Below are 24226 nucleotides of genomic sequence, written 5' to 3'. Positions count from 1 at the left end.
AAGTTAATAGAAGCCACTCATTTGTTTAGGAAAGAGTCTCGGGGGTGGACCCATTTCTTAGTTTCCGTATTGGTTTATCTATCTTTGTTTTAAATTAGAGATTAGACCCCTAAATCCTAATGACGGGTCAGATAACGCTAGACTGTTTATTATGTGCATAATTAAACGCAATGTTTAAAGAATAACAACTACGTGCTCTATAGAAAATTAGTTTAGGCGAATTATCTAAAGCCGAAGCAAAAGCTTTAACATATTATTGATTTATTTTATATATATTTTACCATTTTATAAAATATTTTAGCTTTTGATTTTAATTATAAATTTTTTTTTAAAAATTATTAAAATTTGATAAATAAAACAAAAGAAAATAGATAAGTTATAGATTTATACTAACATTATTGATTAGTTTAACAAATTTAGATCAATTTATACCTATTAAACCGATTTAAAATGATTTCATTTAAATCATATAAATCAAATTTTATAAAAATCATTTTGGATAAGATCGATTTACCGCCTAGGCCTAGACCGATTTTTAAAACCATGATTAAACGTATATTAGTGATGCAACTGATCTTTGATATACAATGCATATTCTTTACGAACCTCATTACAAAGAAAACTGTCCTAATTAACAAAATTAAGATTAGAAAACAAACCCTAGAAACAATTGATTCATCTGAATTTGCTTCAAATAAAGTATTATATTCTAAAAAAGGCAAGCCATTAAGGAAAAAAATAAAAGGCAAGCCGAATAGAAAAAAATATGAAAGAAAACAAAGAGAAAAGAGACTGAAATTTGACGCTAAGACGAGGGCTTGACTCGTTCAATTGGCGTACGTGCCTCGTAAAAAAAGCTTTACTCAAACAGTAAACACATGACAACGAAAGTAATATTTAATCAAACACACATAAATGTACAAGAACATCCTTGTCTTTTCCCATTTCAGTATAAATAAAATTTAATACTAAAAGTCTAAAAACGCGTAGACCTTTTCTCGTTTCACTCGGACAAACCAATCTCTACTTCAACAACTTATTTAATGCCAGTGAGACCATAACCTCTAAGTTCAAGAAGCAAATCGATTTGTCACAACATATATACAATAAAGACTTTAAGAGGTTTCCCTTTGCAGCAAGTCAATTTACAACATACAAAAATGGCGGAGGAGCTCACCATTGGGTTTCGCTTCTATCCCACGGAAGATGAACTGATTGCGTTCTACCTACGAAACCAGCTCGAAGGAAGGAATGATGACTCAATGCACCGTGTCATACCAGTCCTAGACGTCTTTGAGGTCGAGCCTAGTCATCTTCCAAGTACGTTGTTACTTGTTACCCTCATTCAAAAATGTAGCTTCAACTTAGCTCCATTATGGCGTTAAAATCATCATAATATTACTTGTTGAGACTTGAGACACAGGAGCATGGTACAAGTTAGGTTTTATAGCACGTAGATTTTTCCATTTTAGTGTTGTATAGCTGCCATGCTGTCATGTCTGGATTGTGGATCAGGCTACTCGGTTTTCTTGTTTTAGGAAAACAATTACTATAGTTAACCAATTGATATTGGTTTATCCGGCTTTGGTTTGGTTTCATTTTTAATATATCTTTATTTTTCACAGAAACCATAGTTTTGGTTTGGTTCCTTTTGTTTTAGTTTCCTGCTTTGGTTTTTCAAATATAAAAATTGAATTAAAAATAAACAAGGGACAAAGAGGCTGTTTTTTCATTGTAATGGTATTAGTCATTAGGACTCGGTATATAAAGGGATCTATATGAAATAACAGATCATTAATTGTATTGATATTGAGACTAAGATTGGTTTTTTGATCAGACCCATTTTATTCATTTTAATTAAAGATCCTATTATATATTAATAATACAAACTAGATGTGGTAATGTTAGTGTGTGTGTGTGTGCTCTCTTTTTGTGTGTTTAAAAAAAAATCTTCTTGGCAGATGTTGCGGGGGAGAGATGTCGAGGAGATGCTGAGCAATGGTTCTTCTTCGTGCCAAGACAAGAACGCGAAGCAAGAGGAGGCAGACCAAACAGAACCACTGATTCAGGGTACTGGAAAGCGACTGGATCACCTGGTCCAGTCATTTCCAAAGATAACCGAATGATTGGAGTCAAGAAAACTATGGTTTTCTACACTGGAAAAGCACCAACCGGAAGAAAAACAAAATGGAAGATGAATGAGTACAAAGCCGTTGACGAAACAGTCAACTTCTCCACAATCCCTAAGGTTGCATGTATAAAGTTTTTATAACGGTTGTTAGAATAAATAAATAAAAACTCATTAATGTGTGTGTATTTTTATAAATGTAGTTGAGACATGAATTCAGTTTATGTCGGGTCTACATAACATCAGGAAGCTCAAGAGCTTTTGATAGACGCCCAGTGGGAAGTTTACAGACAGAGAGACTGCTTACAAGTGATGTTGGAGTTGCTGAGACATCATTTCGTGTGGGAAGCTCACCAGAAACTTCCATGTCAGGAGGAGAACATGTTGATCTCTCTGTGAACACAGAGATGGTTGATGGTTTAACTGAACCAATGTGGGAATGGGAACAGCTGAACTGGTCTTGAATCTAGCGAGATCCATAAGCAAAATAAAGTTTACTACGTTCTTACGTTATTGTTTTTTAATTACCATGGAAGTTGCAGGTCTTACGCCCATTATATCCTATAGATCTAAAGCTTTTGAAATTACGTTGATGATGATTATAAAGATTCCTTACGTTTTTCCTTGTAACGTAAGAATTTGAGAAAGAATAAATGACAAAAGGTGAAACTATAAAATGATTTTATTAAGTTTTCTTTGGTGTAGAAACTCAAAAGTCAGATCCATCCATGCTAAATTATTAAACGAAATAATCAACAAAGAGGGAGGAAAAACGAGACAAAAACAAAACAAGGATTAAAAGTCCAAAATAACATTATATAACTAAGTTTTGGTAGGTAGTAAGTTAGAAAGTAATATAGTTGAGCATGTTTTCAAAAAGACATGATAATAAACTTCAAATAAGAGAATAGAGCCAAAAGAACATAATTGTTTTGTACTATAGAGAAAGTGATGTATATGCGTGATCGCTATAAAGGTTAAAGTGGAGAAGACTAAAAACTCTTTTAGTCTTCGCTACTCGATAGTTTGGAGCACGACCAATGCCCGAAGCCAATACCTAAATTACAACTTCTTTCTCTAAGCTTTAGTTCTCAGAATTTATGCAATTCAGCATACTAAAATTGTTATATGATTAGTAATACTATTCCTCTTATAACCCAAGATTGAAATCAACAGCACTTTTTTATTTTTGCAAAAAAAAAAACAACACTTTTTTATGTATTGATCTAATAATTTCAAAATCGAATTGAGATTTAGAATACATAAACAGTTTTAAATTAATTTTAATAACTTTTTTTTTTTGACAATTTGGAAATCGTACAGTTTATGTATTATAACTTTAAAAATATGGGAGACAAGACGAACGCTACATCTGGATGCCTAGAACCTACTTTGAGTCATTCATAGTTACATAATATAAAGGACCTCAGAAAACTAATTCATTAGGATTGGCTAACAAAATATTTGATTTAAATTTACAATCCAAATTTTGAGTAGATAAGAAAGTCAGGTAATTTGATTTCTGTTTAATTAGGTTATCTGCTTACATTTGCGGTTTACATTTACGGCATATGCGTGGACATATAAAAAATACTAGGTTAAGATCCGCGCATTGCGCGAGATGAACATTATATATAAATATTATTTTATGTATTAAATATTTTTACATATTATGAAATAATAAATATATATTGAATAATTAAAAGTCAGTAACTATTAGATATATAATTAAATTGGTGTGAACATATAAATCAATTTTATTAATCCAAAAAATATTTTTTTATATTTGATAGGATATGTAATTAAATTTAAATGATACTAACATACATAGTATATTTTAGTATATTTTTAATATTAATGTCTATTAAATGATGATTTCTACTCATATATTTTTTTGATCATTTGTATCTTTAAAACAAAAATTAAATTACTGATAACAAAACTTTTATTGTGGGATTAATAGTTTTAGTAATTTATATTTTTTAAAAATAAGTTGTCAATGTTCGTTCAAAACTTTTATCAAAAAAATTGTTCAAAGTAAATTTTGAAACTAAATTATTTATGTATTTTATATGGTTTATAATTTAATTTAAAACGATATATATATATATATATATTAAAATAATTAGTTAAATTAGACTTTTTACTTGTATAATTTTGTAATCATTTGTATTTCTTCATAACATAAATTTTAAACCATGGATCACAAAATTTGAATGTGAGATTTTTAACAGTTTTAGTAATTTATAGTCGTTTTTAAAAATTCAAAATATAACATATACAGAAAAATCTAAATTTTTATTATATGGTTATTGTGGTTGTTTAATTTATTTAATAGTTTTAAATTAAACAAATATGATAGAAGATACACTAATTTTTTTATCAAATCTTTATTATTCAAAATCATTAATTGCCATATATACTTTAGCAACATTAGGTAATTCCGTAAATTTTATTAAAGGAAATAATAAAGTACATTAATGATGAATTTATTGTTAGTTTAATAAAAAATTTATTATATAATTAGATAGACCAACATATTTCTCTAATGATTCTAAGAATCAATCTAGTGATGACATGTGGCTACAAAAAGAAGTTGTAATGCTTCTCAAATAATATATAGGGGATTTTCTTTTATAAAAAGTTAGGATTGTCATTCATGAGTTTATTAATAGTAATACTGTTTTGAAGTTAATACGCGTAATGGACACAAAACATTTGTCAATATCCCAACATTAATAAGTGTTAGAATCTGTAATTATTACACCTTGGTAAAAATTTACTATATATACTCTTAAAGGTAACTGAGTTAGGTTCGCCCTCAGGTCAAGTTTCCTATCCGTGCTTACCGACCATGCAATACTGATGACTTTTTTTTAGCAAGGGCATTAATATGCAATACTGATGACTTTTTTTTAGCAAGGGCATTAATACTGGTGACTTTTTTGGACGAACAATCTCCAGAAAGAGAACCAACATTAAACATTACTCCTGCGTAAGGTGAAAGTGAACGTTTGTCTATCTTCCAGATGTATCTAGATGCTCTATTATTTAGTCATTCACAATTTTCAACTGGACCATATGCACGTAATGTTCTTTCAGGAACCCATCTACGTATTTTCACTTTCATATGCTCCATCTAAATGACACCGTTATATGCACTACCAAATACCAGTTGGCAGCTTCATGTAAACAAAACATCAGAATGAGCAAATTGTTAAATTCAGACATTATATTATAGAGTCTTAATTTAAAACCAATTTGCGATAAATGAAATAGTCATATTCGTTTATATAGTAATCAATGATTTACCCAATCAGTGGTCGTTTAATGCTCTTGTCCTTGTCCATGTCCATGGTTTAATACATGGTTTAATCGTTTGCTCTTGTCCACCTCACTTTTCTATAATCAGATTAGATACTACAAACTAAATATCAACCAGAGCAGAATATCTAGTTACGATTTCTTCAGGATGAATTTATAAAATTATATGATTCCATCTTAGATAGTGAAATCCATTAATCAATTAACGTGTGCAATTGTCTAGGGGTTAAAATGTAAGAAAACAAATATGTAGGGCCACTATTAACAACGTAATAATAAATCAAGGGCTTCATTTCCAAAACGTTTGCTCATAATAAGATTGTCGCCGGGAGGATCAGCGCGTGATCCACACTTCCTGACTCGTTTCCGATGGCGATCATCTACGCGGTTGTAGCGAGGGGGACGGTGGTACTAACGGAATTCAGCGCCGTCACGGGGAACACAGGCGCCGTGGTGCGGCGGATCCTCGAGAAGCTTTCGCCGGAAACCGCCGACGAAAGACTCTGTTTCTCCCAAGACCGTTACATCTTCCATATCCTCAGATCCGATGGCCTTACCTTCCTCTGTATGGCCAACGATACCTTCGGAAGTAAGCCCTCACTTTCTCCGAATCGTGATTTTGAAGTCTCTCTGATTGATTCAGAGTCTTTGGTTTGCTTTTGTGTGATTTTTAAGTCTCTCTGATTGATTCAGAGTCTTTGGTTTTGCTTTGTGTGATGGTGATTTGAATTGTGTTAGGGAGGTTACCGTTTTCGTATTTGGAAGAGATTCATATGAGGTTCATGAAGAACTACGGGAGAGTGGCGCATAGTGCTCCAGCTTACGCGATGAACGATGAGTTCTCGAGGGTTTTGCATCAGCAGATGGAGTTCTTCTCTAGTAATCCTAGTGTTGATACTCTCAATCGTGTCCAAGGAGAAGTCAGTGAGGTAACTTAATGCAAAAGCCACAACCTTTTTTTCGCTTCTTGAAGTTGAAGTTTCATCATTTTTTCACTTTTGTTGTTTGTAGATTCGATCGGTGATGGTAGATAACATTGAGAAGATAATGGAGAGAGGTGATAGGATTGAGCTTCTTGTTGATAAAACTGCAACTATGCAAGATAATGCCTTTCACTTCAGGAAACAATCCAAGCGCTTACGCAGAGCTCTTTGGATGAAAAACGCTAAGCTCTTGTAAGGACCTCTCTGTCACTTGTTGATTTCCCTTTGACTGCTTTACTGATATGTTTCTTATAATAGAGATAAATAATGTTTGTTTGGACATTAGAATTGAATGATTTCACAAATTTCAACTGAAGCATGCTATTATTGTCTGTGTGTTGGCAGGGTAATGTTGACGTGCGTGATAGTTCTTGTGCTGTACATAATAATTGCGTCTTTCTGTGGAGGCATCACTTTGCCCTCCTGCAGATCTTAGTCTCAGAGACTCCATCGAAGGTAGATGATCTTTTCCGGAGCGTACAGCTTGAAGCAGACCACTGTTTTTGTAAATCACCCAGTTGCATCCTTCAGTTTTCAGTCTTGATTTATCATAAAAATGACAGTAAGCTTTGAGAGGTTACATGCCATGGTCCTCCTCGCTTTTATAACGCTCTTGTAAATGTTCACATTGCATTAAACTCTTTACCTTGTCTTAGATTTTTAGCCACTCGTGTGATTTTGTTCATTGTGTTTCCACAACTTTATTACGTTTGTCTCTTATGATTCTTGAATCTTCAATATACATCACATATGCGTAATTTATTTTGTTCAAATGGCACTTATTTTTCATTTTCTCTTTGGTTTATTGACTGACATTGATGCAAGTATGCAACAATAACAGTGCTTTTTATATACAAACATGGCAGTTATGCTGTAAACATGTTGTAAATTTTGATATTAATGGCCTATCAGACCAGCAGCTTAACAACATCATCAACTGCAGTAACAATTAAAAGCATGATTAGTTGCTTAGGTTATGAGCTTGCAAGCTAAACTCTAGGGTTAATTAAATTCTACATATTGGGCTTTAGAAACGGCCCATATGATCACTTCTCGAAACTTTGCAAAATGAGACATCTATTTACCGATTAATTTGTTTTTTGCATGACAGTTTAAGTTTGTCACTTTATTTACCAATGTTGCGTGATTAGCACATCTTCTTCCTCTGGTTTCTACCTTTCGCAAGTTGTGAAGCACGCGACCTTCCTTCCTCCTCTTTCGCTCAGAGTTGATCAAAATCAATCCCCAAATCTCCTCGGCGTGGGGTTTTTGATCTGATCAAGCAGTAGAAGAATCACCACCCCGCGGCATGAGGCCAATCCTATTGCCGGATCCACCCAGTCTATCCACCGGCGTACCCGAGATTTTCGAACAAGGCGGACCTCAGAACGTCGTCAGACGCGCCGTCGTCATCGGAAACGGTTTCCCCGGCTCCGAGAACCAGTCCATCGGTCTCGCTCGTGCCCTCGGCTTGGCCGAAAACCACCTACTCTACGTGAGTTTCCGATTTAGCCTTAACAACAATGGCTTCGATTCTACGTTTATAGCTTGCTAAAGTGCTGTTCGTTTGGTTGACGCAGCTACCTGCGGCTGCGTCAATTTTTTTAATAAACTTTTGTTCGTTTCATTGATGCCGGTACTGCGTTTGCGTCTAAACGCTGCGTCATTCGATGAAAAAATCTGCGTCTGTGATTAAAACTGCGTCTGCATCGACGAAACAAACAATAACTATTTTCATTGAAGCCGAAGCCAAAAACTGCGGCAACCAAACGAACATGACTTAAGTTGAAATTGGCGTTGAAGTTCATGAACAATGGTTGTTTGGTTCGCTGAGATTTTCTATCTTTTTTTTTTTTTATGATGGAAGCGAGTGACGAGGCCTAAAGGAGGGATACATGAGTGGCTACACTGGCTCCCTGTTGGTTTCCACAAGAAGTTGGAGTTTATCCTCAGGCATCTTTACCTCTACTCCAGATTGATGCTTAGTTCCAAACAAACTAAATACATATCCTCGGAGAATGGTGGCAGTGTAGGCTTGTCTTCTATTCTCGAGGCTGACGTGAAGGAGATTGTGACCATGGCTCGTGAGACCTATGAAAAGTAATCTAACTTTTTCTCAAAAGTTCAGTGTTCTGTTTTGGAATTTAGCGATTTTTTATTTCCTTTTTTTTCACAGGGATGGCCCGTTGGTGGTGATTGCGTGTGGGAGAGATACAGTTTCTATCGCTAGCTCAATAAGGCGTCTGGCTTCTGAAAACGTCTTCGTTGTTCAGGTTTGTTATAAGATTTTACATGGTTTGTTATGTTACTTAAAGACACTCTAGACTTAGCTTTGAACTACTGTTTCAGTCTTCAAGATAAATTTTTGATTAAGTATCTAGAGGGAAGATTTTTTTTTTCCTGAATCATGTAATCAGCTTAAAAAGGACAGAGTTTTATTCCTGGACCCTCTGAATTCTAAATAATTGATCTCTGGTCTTCACTTTTGTAGATACAACATCCTAGATCACACTTAAATAGGTTTGACATGGTGATAACCCCTCGTCACGACTATTATCCTCTTACCCCCGAAGGGCAAGAGCAGGTTCCTAGATTTATGCGTAGTTGGATAACTCCACGTGAGCCACCTCAGGATCATGTTGTAAGTGCCTTGGTTGTTGCTCTATTCTCTTTTTCATCATTTTACTGGCGATGAAACTTCTTGTGGAAATTTCATTTGTAATTAATACCGTGAATGGACACACCTATTTTCAGGTCTTGACTACTGGAGCTCTACACGGGATCGATTACGCCACACTCCGTAAATCAGCTAGTGCATGGCATGATGAGTTTGCTGCTCTTCCAAAGCCCTTAGTTGTGGTTAACATCGGCTGGCCCAGACGTAAGTTCTGTTACTCTTTTAAGTTACTAGACAGCTTTCTAACACTTCCAGCATATAGCACATGAGCCCCTTTTTTCTTTTGAAAACTGAAGTTTAGACCTCATTACCATGGTTTTTCTTGTTTTTTTTCCTGAACAGGTAACTGTCGTTATGGAGCAGACCTGGCAAAGCAGCTAACAGACGCCCTTCTTAGTGTCCTTGATAACTGTGGAAGTGTCAGGATTGCTCTCTCCTACAAAACCCCGGAAAAGGTCTCCTAACACATATTTCTATTAACTGTGATAGTTTTAGCTGATGCTCTTGAGATTCATCTGGTATTTTATTATTCATTTAGGTTTCAAGAGTAATTTTCAAAGAATTAGGAGATAACCCAAAAGTCTACATCTGGAATGGCCAAGGTACTGGAGTTCCTTCCACACAAAAACTTACTTCAGCTTTGTCCACAAGTACAATGCAATTGACAAAAGTTTGTTTTTGAAATGCTAATTCAGAACCAAATCCTTACATGGGACATCTAGCTTGGGGTGATGCCTTTGTAGTGACAGCAGATTCTGTCAGTCTCATAAGCGAGGCCTGCAGCACCGGGTATTTAGTACACTGAGATAAACCCTTTCAGTTTTTTCATTCTTTCCCTACAATTCAAAACTATAATCTGATTATTCCTTTTCCTGCTGCAGGAAACCAGTGTACGTTATTGGAACGGATCACTGTAAATGGAAGATTGCAGATTTCCACAAGTCTTTGAGGGAGCGAGGAGTTGTCCGCCCATTTACGGGTTTCGAAGACGTAAGTACTCTTTACATCTTCATAAATATTTGTAGAGTTATCTTCTCCCCCCCCCCCATTTTACTCCATGTCTTCATGATCTGATTTGATTCTAATGGGTTTTATATAGATGTCGGAGAGTTGGAGTTATCCGCCATTGAGTGACACAGCAGAGGCAGCTATGAGAGTACGGAGTGCATTAGCTGCACGTGGATGGAGTCTACGCTCTTGAAAAATACTATTAACTCTAAAATACAATCGGATGTGCAGAGAAAGAAAGGAAAGGTGACAATACCATTTTAAAAGGGTGATTTGCGTTTTTTTGTGCCCTAAAGTTTTGCTCATATATATTTACCAATAGCAAACCAAATCTCTAGTTCTTCTCAATTGGATTGGCCCTTGTGATATGAAGAGAGAGTGAAAAGTTCATTTCCCGTTTGTATTTGACTTGGTCGGTGAGATTGAAAAATGTCTAACACAACTATTTGCTCTCGCATGTTCAATAATCTTGTTTTTGGTACATTGAAATATGATTTTTGCTAAATACAAGGAGACAACGTTGAAGAAGTGAAAAAAACGAAAGCAGTGTTGCTTTGAGAAACCATATGCCGTTTTGGTCGATATCTCCGTACAAAACATACTCTACATTCTCAGGCTCAGCTGTTAAGTCTTAGCAGATGAGTCCAGTTTCTGTTTCCCTCTGAGATCATGAACCCCAACAATTCACAAATCGTAAGGTCGGTCACAGATCGTCTGCGAACTGAAGATCTTGGTTTGTCTCTGTACAGTTGAACCAGAGCTGCTGCTTTGTATACAAACAAACCAACCATGGCTGGCACTATCTGCAAGGCCACGACAACATTGTGGAGATAAATCCTTACTAATAAAAGGGACCTTTTGAGGCTCCATAGAGCGTCCACATCAGCAAAAAAAATTCTCCCGAAAGATGACACATGGCATAAAATATAGTTTTACATTTTAATATTACTAATTTTCAAAAATTATAAATAATATGAAACATACAACATAAAAAATAGAAAAACTACATTGAACATATGTAAAATTACCATTTTTCACTTTAAAAAAAAAGATGGCTTAATTCCATAATGTAATATTACCAATAAAAGAGACTTTTTGAGGCTCCATAGAGCGTCCATATCAGCGAAAAAAAATTCTCCCAAAAGATGACACGTGGCATAAAATATAGTTTTACATTTTAATATTACTAATTTTTAAAAATTATAAATAATATGAAACATACAACATAAAAAATAGAAAAACTACATTGAACATATGTAAAATTACCATTTTCACTTTTAAAAAAAAAGACGGCTTAATTCCATAATGTAATACTACCGTTTTATAAAAAAAACAAAAAACATTATATATAATTTCGAAAATAATAAATATATGTAAACATACAACATAAAAAATAGAAATACTACATTAAATATAGAGTAATTGGCGTAGATACACCCATAAACTCATGTAATTTGCTATATAACCTTGAGGCTCCATAGAGCGTCCACATAAGCAAAAAAAACTTCTTCCGAAAAATGACACGTGACATAAAATATAGTTTTACATTTTAATATTACTAATTTTCGAAAATTATAAATAATATTTAAACATACAGCATAAAAAATGAAAAAACTACATTAAACATATGTAAGATTACCATTTTTCACTTGAAAAAAAGACGGCTTATCTCCATAATGTAACATTACCGTTTTATAAAAAAAGTCAAAAAACATTATATATAATTTCGAAAATAATAAATATATGTAAACATACAACATAAAAATGGAAATACTACATTAAACATATGTAAGATTACTATTTTACATTTTTATTTTAAAAAATAATATGTAAACATACAACATAAAAAATGGAAAACAAAATTAAACATATGTAAGATTACCATTTTTCACTAAAAAAAGACGGTTTATCTCCATAATGTAACATTACTATTTTGTAAAAAAAAACATTATATATAATTTCGAAAATAATAAATAATATGTAAACATACAACATAAAAAATGAAAATACTACATTAAATATAGAGTAATTGGCGTAGATACATCCATGAACTCATGTAATTTGCTATATAATCTTGAGGCTCCATAGAGCGTCCACATAAGCAAAAAAAACTTCTTCCGAAAGATGACACGTGGCATAAAATATAGTTTTACATTTTAATATTACTAATTTTCGAAAATTATAAATAATATTTAAACATACAGCATAAAAAATGAAAAAACTACATTAAACATATGTAAGATTACCATTTTTCACTTGAAAAAAAGACGGCTTATCTCCATAATGTAACATTACCGTTTTATAAAAAAATTCAAAAAACATTATATATAATTTCGAAAATAATAAATATATGTAAACATACAACATAAAAATGGAAATACTACATTAAACATATGTAAGATTACTATTTTACATTTTTAAAAATAATATGTAAACATACAACATAAAAAATGGAAAAACAACATTAAACATATGTAAGATTACCATTTTTCACAAAAAAAAACGGTTTATCTCCATAATGTAACATTACCATTTTATAAAAAAAAGAAAAAAACATAAATATAACTATTTGACAATTTGTCCAGTTCTTCTATTAAACATTGCCGTTTTACATTAAAAATGGAAAAATACATTAAAATTTAAACATATATCTTAAAATATAAAATATAGATATTAACAAAATATAAAATATAAGAAAGAGAAATACAAAATATATAGAAAAATAAATAATAAGTAAATATTATAAATATATAAATATATGAATTATATATACAATAATAAGTAAATGCACAGTTTTCAAAAAAATGGAAAGAGTACATTAAATAAAATGGACATCTATCTTAAAATGGTAGTAAATTATGTAAAAATGAAAATACCACATTAAACAAAAAAAATATAGTTTTACATCAAGAAAGTCTCTATAAAACTCATTATTCTATCAACATCAACCTCACACTATCAAAAAAACTTCATAGCACTCGAGCAAAAAAATGGTTCCACCATCAAATATTGCCGTCCCAAAAACCTTTAATGACCTTGAAGGAGATTTTTTATAACAACAAACTTTTTGTTAGGTGGATTCATTGTTGGAAAACCCGCAACTTCCAAAAGCCAAACTTATTCATGGGAATTGAATTGCTTTTCTTAGACTCAAAGATATTCTTACAAATTTAAATTAATCTAATCCATAATTTTATTGTTAATATTCATATTAACTCTTTCATGATCAAACCATTACAGTTAATAACCATTCAAGCGTTTATCCCGAAACACTTCCTTCCTCGCCGAATCAGGTATTGGTTCATGTTGGTTTAGTATTGTTTTTGGTTTATTAACCGGTTTAGGATGGTCCTATTGTAAATATAATTTAAGATGGTTTAGCATATATTATGCTTAAAATAACTTAAATTAAATAATAGTAATATTATGCTTAAAATATAATTTTAGAGAGTTTTTAAATATAGTTTACAGCACATTATAGGGGATGAATTTAATTTATTAAATTTATTTATTACTTAAAACTAAGTTTTTTAAGAAACATACTGAGTTATAAATATCAATTATGGATTGGTGAGTATAACATGAAGACAAAACTATAAATATTTGATTTTCAAGATAAGAAATTCAGCTTTTATTCAGTTACTCAATATATAATATCTTAAATTTTTTTTTTTTAAAATATACATAAATTTATATATATAGATTAATCTTCCAAACTTAAACTATTATGTTATATATGAATAATGTTTTTAAATAAAAATAATTTCTGATTAAAAATAAAAATAAAAAGAACAAATTGTTATTTTCAAATAATGGAAGTAATTTACATTATACTATCATTTAACAAGTATTAGATATGTTTTGATATATCATTATTTTCTATATCTAGAAAACAATAAATTGTTAAACAGCAATATCATCTAGGTTAAGTATACGAACAACACAAATTCAAACATCAAAAAATATTTACATAAACATTATAATACAATAATTTAATCAAAAAATACAATTCAAAAAACCAATATTCAAAAGAATAGTTATATACTTAATATTTGAAAATCAAAGATATTTTTGCTAAAATTGTACTTACCTGGCCAAGGAGATCGACCATCTTTTTACGGATGGATCGATTGTTGAGCATGTGGTCGATCCGAAAATACTCTACAGTTTAATTAAATATCTAAAACATTTATTTCAACACTCAACGGATAGTTTTGCTAAATATGATAACTAGATAGCCAACAAAATTACAAAAAAGATATTTAAATAGTAAAAAATATGTTAATTTAACGTGTTAAAATTTAAAAATAAATTTTAATTATGACATGCATCTTAACATTTATATAAATATATATATCATACCTTAAATATAAATAATTTAACAACTTAAATTAGAAAAATAATAAAAATCCCGGGCGTAGTCCGGGTTAATCCCTAGTAAAAAAAAAGGATTCAAATTTCTGTCATTCAGAGCTTATGCGACTTTGAACAAATTACAAAACAGCACCCTTTTATTATTCGTTATATTCTACTTTTGCCTCTTTAATTTATTTTACGATCTTGAGTAGGCCTGGGCGTTCGGTGGTCCGTTCGGTTTCGGTCCGGATGATTCGGATTTTTGGATTTTCGGTGTTATGCTCATAAGTACCATCCGGTTTTTACTAATTATCGGATCGGGTTCGGTTCGGTTCCTTTGAGTTCGGTTCGGATCGGATTTAACCAATGTTTAAAATCGTACAAAAATATATTTTTAAAAACCTCGAAAATTGACCAATTTTTTTTCAAAATATATAAATTATTTACAAATCTAATTAAGAATTAGTTAAACTATCTAAATTAACTAAAAAATATTCAAAATAACAAATAAAACAAACTACAAAAATATTTTGAATACTCTAAAATATCTAAATCACCTTAATATATATAAAAACATTAACATATTTAACTAATTTCAGATATCTTTGGATCCTAATTCGGATTTCGGTTCGGTTTGGGTTATAACCAAAGTCCAAAGTAGTAAGCTCATAAATACCATTCGGATATTTTTGTAAAATAGTTTGGTTTCGGTTTCGGTTTTTCCGGTTCGGATTAAGGTCGGTATTTCGGGTTGAGTTAAAAACGTCTATGCCTAATCTTGAGTATGCATTTGTATGACCATTTTCACCGCCTTTCTTTTTCCCACTACTTTTTAATGACTAGTGATTAGTTACTACTCGTAGTGAGAGAGTAGAATAGGATCCAGAAGATTGTTTGCCTCTTTTTGTTATTTCTTCAATTTAAAATTTTTAAAAGTTGGGGGTGTGATTACGTAAAGAAAGTATAATAGAAGGGCTATTGCTGCAAAAAAAAAGTAACATATAGACAAGGAGAGGTTTCGCCATAAACATCAAAATAGAGCTCAACTCTTCCGCCGTTGTCGTCGTCGGAGAATACATCAAATAGTCATCTCAGAAGGAGAACACGCAAAGGGGTTGAGGGAGATGGAGAAAGTAAAGATTGAAGAAATACAGTCCACCGCCAAGAAACAGCGGATTGCTACTCACACTCATATCAAAGGCCTCGGCCTCGAGGTTCTTCTTCTTCTCTCTCTCTCACTGAGTATCTCTCTTTGAATCTAGTAGATTGCAGTAGTTTGCTTTAGGTCCCCGAGTTTAGAGTTTAAAGTTTTAACCTTTTTATAAGGGTTTTTAGCAAAACCCAAGCTTTTTTTTTTTTTTTTGCAAAGTTTCAATCTTTATTGCCATCTATTTTCTGAACGATGCTTTGATATATTGTACTGAAGGGTGTTTTGAGACCGTTAAGACATGCTTTCTTTGGTGTTGTCATTCACTGTGTTTCTTACTAACTAGTTGTGGTTCTTTTTGACTAAGATTATTTTTTTCTAGCATTAGTGTGATCTCTTTCTATTCCTTGGAGTATTATTATGTCCAATTGCTAATTTACTCTCTCCTTTTTCTAGCCAACCGGGATTCCTATACCATTGGCGGCTGGATTCGTCGGTCAACTCGAGGCTAGAGAGGCAGCTGGTCTTGTAGTCGACATGATTAAACAGAAGAAAATGGCTGGCAAGGCTCTTTTGCTCGCTGGACCTCCCGGAACTGGTAAAACAGCTTTGGCTCTTGGAATATCACAAGAGCTGGGAAGTAAGGTAATCATAAATGTCATGTATCCTCATTGGCATCTTCATCAGATTTGGTGTACATGTTTTTTTTTCAAATTCATGTTTAGCTTTATGTTATTTGGATTGTTTCTTGTTTTGCAGGTTCCCTTCTGTCCAATGGTTGGATCTGAGGTTTACTCATCGGAGGTTAAGAAAACTGAAGTTCTCATGGAGAATTTTAGACGTGCCATTGGTCTACGTATCAAGGAAACCAAAGACGTCTACGAAGGAGAGGTTTGTGTGATGCTAATTTTTCAGTTCCTTTTGTTGTTGTGTATATAATATATCTTTTGCCGTCAGATTCTTAACAAGTTTACCTTGAGTTCTAGGTAACGGAGCTGTCACCAGAAGAAACTGAAAGTCTTACCGGAGGAGGTTATGGCAAAAGCATCAGTCATGTTATCATTGGACTCAAGACAGTCAAAGGAACCAAACAGTTGAAGTTGGATCCCACTATCTACGATGCCTTGATTAAAGAAAAGGTTAGTTGTTTTGACTTCTTTGCACCCTGTACTGTCTTCGTTTATTTGGTTCGGAGGTCAAAGTAGATCATCATTGTGTCCTGAAGGTCTTATGTTTACTGTTTGACTATCAGGTAGCTGTGGGTGATGTTATATACATTGAAGCAAACAGTGGAGCTGTCAAGCGGGTGGGTCGAAGTGATGCTTTCGCCACTGAGTTCGATCTGGAAGCAGAAGAATATGTTCCACTCCCCAAGGGAGAGGTTCACAAAAAGAAAGAGATTGTTCAGGTTTACCTTCTATGACCCCTGTGTAGCAGTAATTAACATCATTGTCAATGTTGCCTTCATTCTTCTGTGGTAGCCTCTAAAACTTTTCGTTCACTTTTTGTTAGGATGTGACGCTTCAAGATCTGGATGCAGCAAATGCTCGACCTCAAGGTGGGCAGGATATACTTTCTTTGATGGGGCAAATGATGAAACCTCGAAAGACTGAGATCACTGATAAGCTGCGGCAAGAAATTAACAAGGTTGATCTTCTTCACTGAGACCTAAACTATACTTGTTTAACTTTTTGTTAAAAGGACTAATAGTATAATAGTGTATGATTATTTGCAGGTCGTGAACCGTTATATAGATGAAGGTGTTGCAGAGCTTGTTCCCGGAGTTCTATTTATCGATGAGGTAAGTTTTCTCATTCCACCATGCTCAGGACTCATGAGCAGTGATCTAACTTTCTTTAATTCACAAATCTTTAGGTTCATATGCTTGATATGGAGTGCTTTTCTTACTTAAACCGTGCTCTGGAGAGCTCCTTATCTCCAATAGTGATATTTGCAACAAATAGAGGAGTCTGCAACGTTAGGTGAGGAGAAATATATAAATCATTATTGGCTCTTCTTTGTGAATTTGGGTCCAACTTAGTGATGTGATTCACATTATTTTACAGAGGGACTGATATGCCTAGTCCCCATGGAGTCCCTATTGACTTGTTGGATCGGTTGGTCATCATCAGGACTCAAATCTATAATCCCTCTGAGATGATACAGGTTACTCAGTTGTCATTTAGTTTTTTTTTTATTTCAATTAATTAACAACGTTCTAATAGATGTTGTTACGTGGTCAGATTATAGCCATTCGTGCGCAAGTAGAAGAGCTAACGGTGGATGAAGAATGCTTGGTCCTACTTGGAGACATTGGGCAAAGAACATCGCTAAGGTTTCAAGACTGAACCAGCATCATTGCTTCTTTGCAAGATTTTTTTTTTCTTTCTTTAAACCTTCTTGTGCTTTCGCTTTCAGGCACGCGGTTCAGCTTTTGTCTCCTGCCAGCATCGTGGCGAAAATGAATGGACGTGACAATATCTGCAAGGTACTCGTAAATTTTAGAACAATAAAGCAATCTATAAATGAGTGTTATGGTTGTTAATCTCTTGGTGCTTTTGACTTTTGACAGGCTGATATAGAGGAAGTTACATCACTCTACCTTGATGCCAAATCTTCAGCGAAGCTTTTGCACGAGCAACAAGAAAAATACATCTCATGAAAACCCTAATCGAATGCAACACTAGTCGAATGTTTCATCAAAAGATTACACATTTTTTGCTCTAGTTGCTTCTCTTTTAGCTATTGTGTAATGCCTGTGAGATGGAGAAATTTTAAACTTGATGGGATAGAATTGGTTTCTCTGTGACCAGAAGTGGTGACTGGAATGCATCTTTGGTTGTGCAGTGTTCTGTCAGCTTAAGCCTTTGTTATTATTACCTGCATTAGTTGAGCTTCTTCATGTTGAGTTTCCTGGTTCCATAATAGACTTTTAGACAAATTCTTCAAAGAACAAACAACTTGTAAAGTCTATTATCATGAGATATTACTGGAAACTGGAGTGCTGTGTATGAGGGTATCCCTGATTCCTACAATAATATCTGGATCAAATCTATGAACAATATAAAAATTTGGGGTGTCTTTGTAAGAACCTGGCACGGTCGGAAACAGAGACATGTTATATATTCTTCTTCTTTTTTTTTTAAGAAAAATTGTTATTATATATTCTTCAATGCATAACACACTTGGGATCTGATAATGATTTCAATTACAATTCTTGACGAAGGTTATTAAAATATACATAGAACTTCCATAAGTCTTTGACGTTGAGCGTTGGTCTCTCAGTTTTTGACGGTCTCATCTTTGGTTACCTTGGACGTGAAGCTAACCGCTTTCCTCGGGTGCTCCTTTATGTTCAAGCTAAAAACTTCAGGCCTCGAGTAATGACCGACCACATCAAAGTCAAACTTAGCTCGTGCTATGTCCCCAAGATCTGTCAAAAATATTTTATGAACATGAATGGTCCATCCAAATTATCTGATAAACAAGTGTTTAATAATATTATTACCTAGATCAGCTGAGATAAGACCCTCTCCTTCATAGTTTGGTCCAGCTAGAACAATCCCCAAAGGCGAAATGATAGAGCTTCCACCAGCACAGACAACAGAGTCCGGTGTGAGGCTCTCTTCTGAACCGGAAAACGTGTATTCCGGTGGTGGAGGGTAGTCTTTACGGCGACAGAATTGGTTAGCTGATAAAACAAAACAGCCTCCTTCAAGAGCGATGTGAGTCATTGATGCTAGCCAAGTTTCTCTAGCATCAGCAGTAGGTGCACAATATATCTCAATGCCTGCATAAACCATAACACAATGGTACTTAATTTTAACAAGCCTGTAAGATACACATTCTCCATATCCAAGTTCGGTCATGAGCATAGGCTAGTGAAGCATTGGTCTACGACCCTCAAAATTTTAGAAATAAATTACATATACATAGGCTACCAAATTTATTTTAAAAAAATTATATAACCTTTTACCAAATTATCTCTAGTCTGCAAAATCTCAAGACCGGCCTTGTCCCTATCTATGGAATCTAAAGAGAGACTAACCTTTGGCATACATTGCGGTTCTTAAAGATGGCATCCTATTCTCCCAACAAATAGCAGCACCGATTTTCCCAATCGGAGTATCGAAAACAGGGATGGTTGATCCATCTCCGAACCCCCAGATGCAACGTTCCAGAGCCGTAGGCATGAGCTTCCTGTGCTTACCCAAGAACTGACCATGTGAGTCAAAGAAAAGGACAGAGCAGTATAACGTATAACCTTCCCTCTCAATCACACCCATAACCAAGAACACTTTGTACTTCCTAGCCATCTCCGCCAGACGTTCCACCTCAGGGCCTAAGAGTTAGCACCAAGATTGAGAGATGTCAATCAAAGTCCCACATTGGATAATTAGACAAGGAGTGTCTAATATATAAAGAGATGTCCAACTCTAATAGTATGAGGCCTTTTGGGATGGAAACCAAAAGTAAATCCATGCGGGCCAGCCTCCTAAGGCCCAAAGTGGACAATATCGTACTAATAAGATAAAATAGAATTGGACACGGGATTTCACAATCCCAACAATTGGTATCAGAGCGGTTGACAATAAATCTGCAAGAAGACCAAAATACCCTTCGAGTAGGAACGGGGCCCTTTAAGGTGGTAAGGGAGGTTCGGCAGAGATTAGTCAGAAGATCCTGGAATTGTGGGAAGAACATTCTCAAAGCAACTCAAAGTAACCTTGCGACTAAGGGTGTCGAATGTCGAAGATGCGACAAGGCACCGAGATGATTCGCTAGAGGAAAAAGGGCACAAGGTGTGTGGTCCTTAGCTTGAGGGGGAGAATGAGAGATGTCAATCAAAGTCCCACATTGGATAATTAGACAAGGAGTGTCTAATATATAAAGAGATGTCCAACTCTAATAGTATGAGGCCTTTTGGGATGGAAACCAAAAGTAAATCCATGCGGGCCAGCCTCCTAAAGCCCAAAGTGGACAATATCGTACTAATAAGATAAAATAGAATTGGACACGGGATTTCACAATCCCAACAAAGATTAGTCAAAACAAGATGCCCAGATGAAAAAAAGGAATATACTTTACACTAACTAGAGACTCAAACTTAACCCCATTCATCTGGTAACTAAAGACTATATCTTTGATCTCATCAACAATGTAGTGTAAACTTAACAAGACCGTCTAGCTCAGTTGGTTGAGTACAAGGCTCCTAACCTAGTGGTCGTGGGTTCGAACTATTGTAACAAATTATAAGTTACAAAAAAAAAAATTACAATGTAGCGTAAACACTTAAGGTTTGAGCTTTACCGGGAACATCAATAGCAGAAGCAAGATACTTGCGAAAGTCGTCTCTTCCTTTAGCCGTCCGAGCACCGATGGCCAACTCGAAGCTGGAGCCGCGAGGATATCCGCCGATGAACGCCTCCGGGAACACCACGAGCTGTGACCCGTTATCCGCCGCCTCGGCAAGTAACCTCTCAGCCTTGTCTGCAACGCCATAGGGTAGATGAAAATATAAGGAAGAGAAAGAGAGTTCCAATACAACAACAAAAATGGAGGAATAGGTGAACCTACCTAGCGTGGCGGGAGTATCGTAGAAGATGGTGCATGCCTGGACGACGGTTGCTCGTACGATGGAGGAGGAGTCGCCGGACATCTCGATGTCTGGGAAGATTTGATTGCCGTTGTTGATCGGAGGAGTGGACGTGACGAGAGACATATCTTGTTGGTGAGTGGACATGGAAGGAAGGAGATCAAATTAACTCTGTGTAGTTGTTGTAGGAAGGAAACGGGTGATTGTGGTTCTCTCTTATAAATTCGAAACGTTTATCTCACCATTTTAATATTACTTACTTTAGTTTCATTTGTTTTGTATGGTTAATTTTTTGTTTTTAAAAACAAGTTGAACAATTTATAAATTGAAAAAGTTGCATAAACTTAGAGAAAATGGTTAGTAAATTTACATAAATTCGCTAAAAATACATTGATATTTCACTAATCCGAAAACATGTAGATTTATGATGACCAAGTCGAATTAATTTACACTTAAAAAACATTTTTTTTTTCTTTTCTTTTTATATTTTAAACTCTAATATCAAGCAAAACTCTAAAATCCACGCTGTTTGAGCTAAAAATCTTTCAATTTTTCATACCAGTGATGTCATCTTTATTCGTCGACAAAAACGAATCTTTCTAAATTTTCTCTTACGTCTCTGACGCTGACCTTACGAGGTATATGTTTTTGTTTTTGACTTTTCATGGTTGGCGAATGATTCCTTTATGAAGGCGGCTATCATCTTCAAGTACTTCGCTACCAGTTATATGCATCCATGATCCATATTATATTATTATTAAATATCCTAGGTCCCGTAACTCGTTTTTGTCTGCGAGACATAGATCGAAACTCCTATGTTCTCAGAAAAAAAAAACTAGTTATTTCTTCGTTTAATATTTTTAAAAAATAATTTAAAGTATGCTTGTTTATCGTTATCGTGGTTAGGTAACAAATCCCGTGACAAGAAAGGTAACAACTCAATATTTTATATTTGATTTGTATGGTTACAAATTTTGTTTACACTTGGCTACTGCTTATGATAAATATATGCTCCTTCGTAGCTTTTTCGTGTCATAATCAGAATATTTTTTAACAAGGTATGAATAATTGTATCAGTTTAGATAGAATATATTCATAGTTGTCTCAGTAGCTCTTTTTATTCGGCCATACTGAAATATAATAATAGCTTTAAACGTATTTAGATTAATGCCCTAATTTACTTTTTATGCTTAATATTTCGAGGTTCATGACAAAGGTTTTTGTTGGGTTCTGTGGAAATTATTAATTTGATGATACTTTTGTTGAAATTTCTAGTCAATTTTTCTGATGTGGTATCCACTTTCAATCTTCGGAGTTCGAACACTCCAACGTCACCTCTTTTCCAATAAAAGATAAGTGTTACTTATGCCTCTATTGCTTTACTGAATTATAAGTGCAATATAATTATATCTTTTTATAATAAGATTTGGTGAGTTGATAAGGTTTGGGGGTACCAGCTAGACCGGCAGGGAGAGGGCTGAGCTCACACCCGAGTCTCTTCTTCGACCTGTACCCACGTACCATTTACAATCGATAGATAGCTAGTCTGTCTGATTCTGTTCTCGAGGAACGCCAGTCTTCCGACTGAAAGGAACGTCTCTTACTAAGGGGATTCTGTTCGGAACGAGGAGAGGCTCCGGCAATCATAACACCTTCTGTCGAAAAAGCGTTCTCCCTTCAAATAACACGCACTGTAGGCCATCTTCAGCCAAAAAAAAATTAATCTTCTCTCGATCTCCTAAAACTGGAGAAATGTTTCGCTCTATCGAACATACAAGGAATTGGAGGTAGTATATATAAACCACAAATAAGTGTGTGAAATGAAATTAGTTGTTACAAGCAAATTTTGATGTATGCTATTTAGAATGTGAAATTATTTTCAGCATCATTTCCACATCAGTTTTTTAATCCATGTTGCACCTTTCGTTGTTGACATAAGTATTAACAGAATTAAAAAAAAATTAAGAAAAATAATTTAGATGGTAAATTTATTAGCTGGTTAAAAATTCTACAAGAAATATATGATCTGTAGAATGTGATATGTCCAAGACTATTTTATGAAATTTTGAATCTAAAAATTACGAGACTTTAAATTTTGTACTAGATTTTTATTTTATAGTCTCATCTAAACGATAATAATTGGAAAACTATTCCATGTTTTCATATTGTTTTCCTATTTATAATTGGAAAAGTAAAGAAAAAAGTTCATTGTGAATCTGTCAAAAACATAAGAATCAATTAAATAAATATTGTCTAGATCTAACAAGGAAAAGGAAAAAGTAATCCCTATTTGTTTTGCTGTTTTTTTATATAAACTCCAGTAATAATCACCATGGCGTGTTCAAACTAATTAACTCAAAATCTTCTGAAAGCAAAACATGTTCGACGGCTCTTCTTCACACTGTCTCGTCGGGAAGTTCTTCACGAACTCAACTCCACCGTCTGCTGCAGACACAGAACAAACACTCCGGAAACAATGGGTTCTCTCCGGCGACATGACTGTCAAAAAGCTAGACGACGGTCATACGTTCTTGTTCGAGTTCACACAAAAGAATGACAAAGAAAAAATTCTTAAAAGGCGACCTTATAACGTCAATGGAGTCCTCATTGTAATAAAGGATCTAATCTCTTCAGACACCATTGACTTCACTTCAGACTCCTTCTTGGTCGCTGTCGTGGGGCTACCACTGTACCTCTGCACTGATGACTTCCTCCCCACGCTTCAATCACAAGTTGGCGACAACAATGCCGTTTTTCACGGAATGTCTAATAACAACAGGTTCATCTACCTCCAAGTAGATGTTGACCTCAAGAAGCCACTCCGACCAGGATTCTACATAGGCCAAAACCAAAACCGGTTCGTGGGGTTCAAGTACTTGAACCTAGGAGACTTCTGTTACAACTGTGGAATGATAGGCCACGTGAGAGAAAAATGCGTCCAGGTTAAGCTCCCTGTAGAACGTGCCTTGAACGCCACGTCAAGAACTCATGTCTATGGCCCTTGGCT

At 34.3% G+C, this 24226-nt stretch overlaps 5 protein-coding genes across 5 annotated transcripts; 4 read left to right on the top strand and 1 right to left on the bottom strand.

Annotated features, from left to right (window-relative positions):
- The first annotated feature begins 1061 nt into the window (after positions 1–1061).
- Positions 1062–2820, top strand: LOC106416512 (NAC domain-containing protein 90). The gene is made up of 3 exons (XM_013857420.3): positions 1062–1320; positions 1962–2248; positions 2332–2820. Exons 1-3 carry the CDS (start codon positions 1161–1163, stop codon positions 2590–2592), a joined length of 708 nt encoding a protein of 235 aa, XP_013712874.2. The 5' UTR covers positions 1062–1160; the 3' UTR covers positions 2593–2820.
- A 2807-nt stretch (positions 2821–5627) lies between these two features.
- LOC106384687 (vesicle-associated membrane protein 714) lies at positions 5628–7193 on the top strand. Its single transcript, XM_013824619.3, has 4 exons — positions 5628–6041; positions 6191–6381; positions 6464–6627; positions 6781–7193. The coding sequence occupies exons 1-4, from the start codon at positions 5822–5824 to the stop codon at positions 6869–6871; spliced, it is 666 nt and encodes a 221-aa protein (XP_013680073.2). The 5' UTR covers positions 5628–5821; the 3' UTR covers positions 6872–7193.
- A 357-nt stretch (positions 7194–7550) lies between these two features.
- On the top strand, positions 7551–10565 carry LOC106384695 (mitochondrial fission protein ELM1). The gene is made up of 10 exons (XM_013824625.3): positions 7551–7930; positions 8303–8535; positions 8612–8708; positions 8927–9076; positions 9190–9316; positions 9455–9567; positions 9651–9714; positions 9808–9901; positions 9994–10102; positions 10212–10565. Exons 1-10 carry the CDS (start codon positions 7745–7747, stop codon positions 10311–10313), a joined length of 1275 nt encoding a protein of 424 aa, XP_013680079.2. The 5' UTR covers positions 7551–7744; the 3' UTR covers positions 10314–10565.
- Positions 10566–15496: 4931 nt separating this feature from the next.
- On the top strand, positions 15497–18531 carry LOC106384702 (ruvB-like protein 1). Its single transcript, XM_013824629.3, has 12 exons — positions 15497–15690; positions 16080–16268; positions 16383–16514; positions 16610–16762; positions 16876–17031; positions 17136–17270; positions 17359–17424; positions 17499–17605; positions 17690–17789; positions 17867–17958; positions 18042–18111; positions 18196–18531. Exons 1-12 carry the CDS (start codon positions 15601–15603, stop codon positions 18283–18285), a joined length of 1380 nt encoding a protein of 459 aa, XP_013680083.3. The 5' UTR covers positions 15497–15600; the 3' UTR covers positions 18286–18531.
- Positions 18532–18729: 198 nt separating this feature from the next.
- Positions 18730–21462, bottom strand: LOC106384710 (bifunctional nitrilase/nitrile hydratase NIT4). The gene is made up of 5 exons (XM_013824637.3): positions 21201–21462; positions 20934–21113; positions 19672–19965; positions 19132–19413; positions 18730–19056 (listed from the first exon to the last, which is right to left on the bottom strand). Exons 1-5 carry the CDS (start codon positions 21364–21366, stop codon positions 18905–18907), a joined length of 1074 nt encoding a protein of 357 aa, XP_013680091.2. The 5' UTR covers positions 21367–21462; the 3' UTR covers positions 18730–18904.
- Between the last annotated feature and the right edge of the window lie 2764 nt (positions 21463–24226).

This window comes from Brassica napus, chromosome A2 (genome assembly GCF_020379485.1).
Source record: "Brassica napus cultivar Da-Ae chromosome A2, Da-Ae, whole genome shotgun sequence".
Taxonomy (NCBI): Eukaryota; Viridiplantae; Streptophyta; class Magnoliopsida; order Brassicales; family Brassicaceae; genus Brassica; species Brassica napus.
Note: the sequence above shows the minus strand (reverse complement) of the source record. Positions and strands in the feature narration are given on the sequence as shown.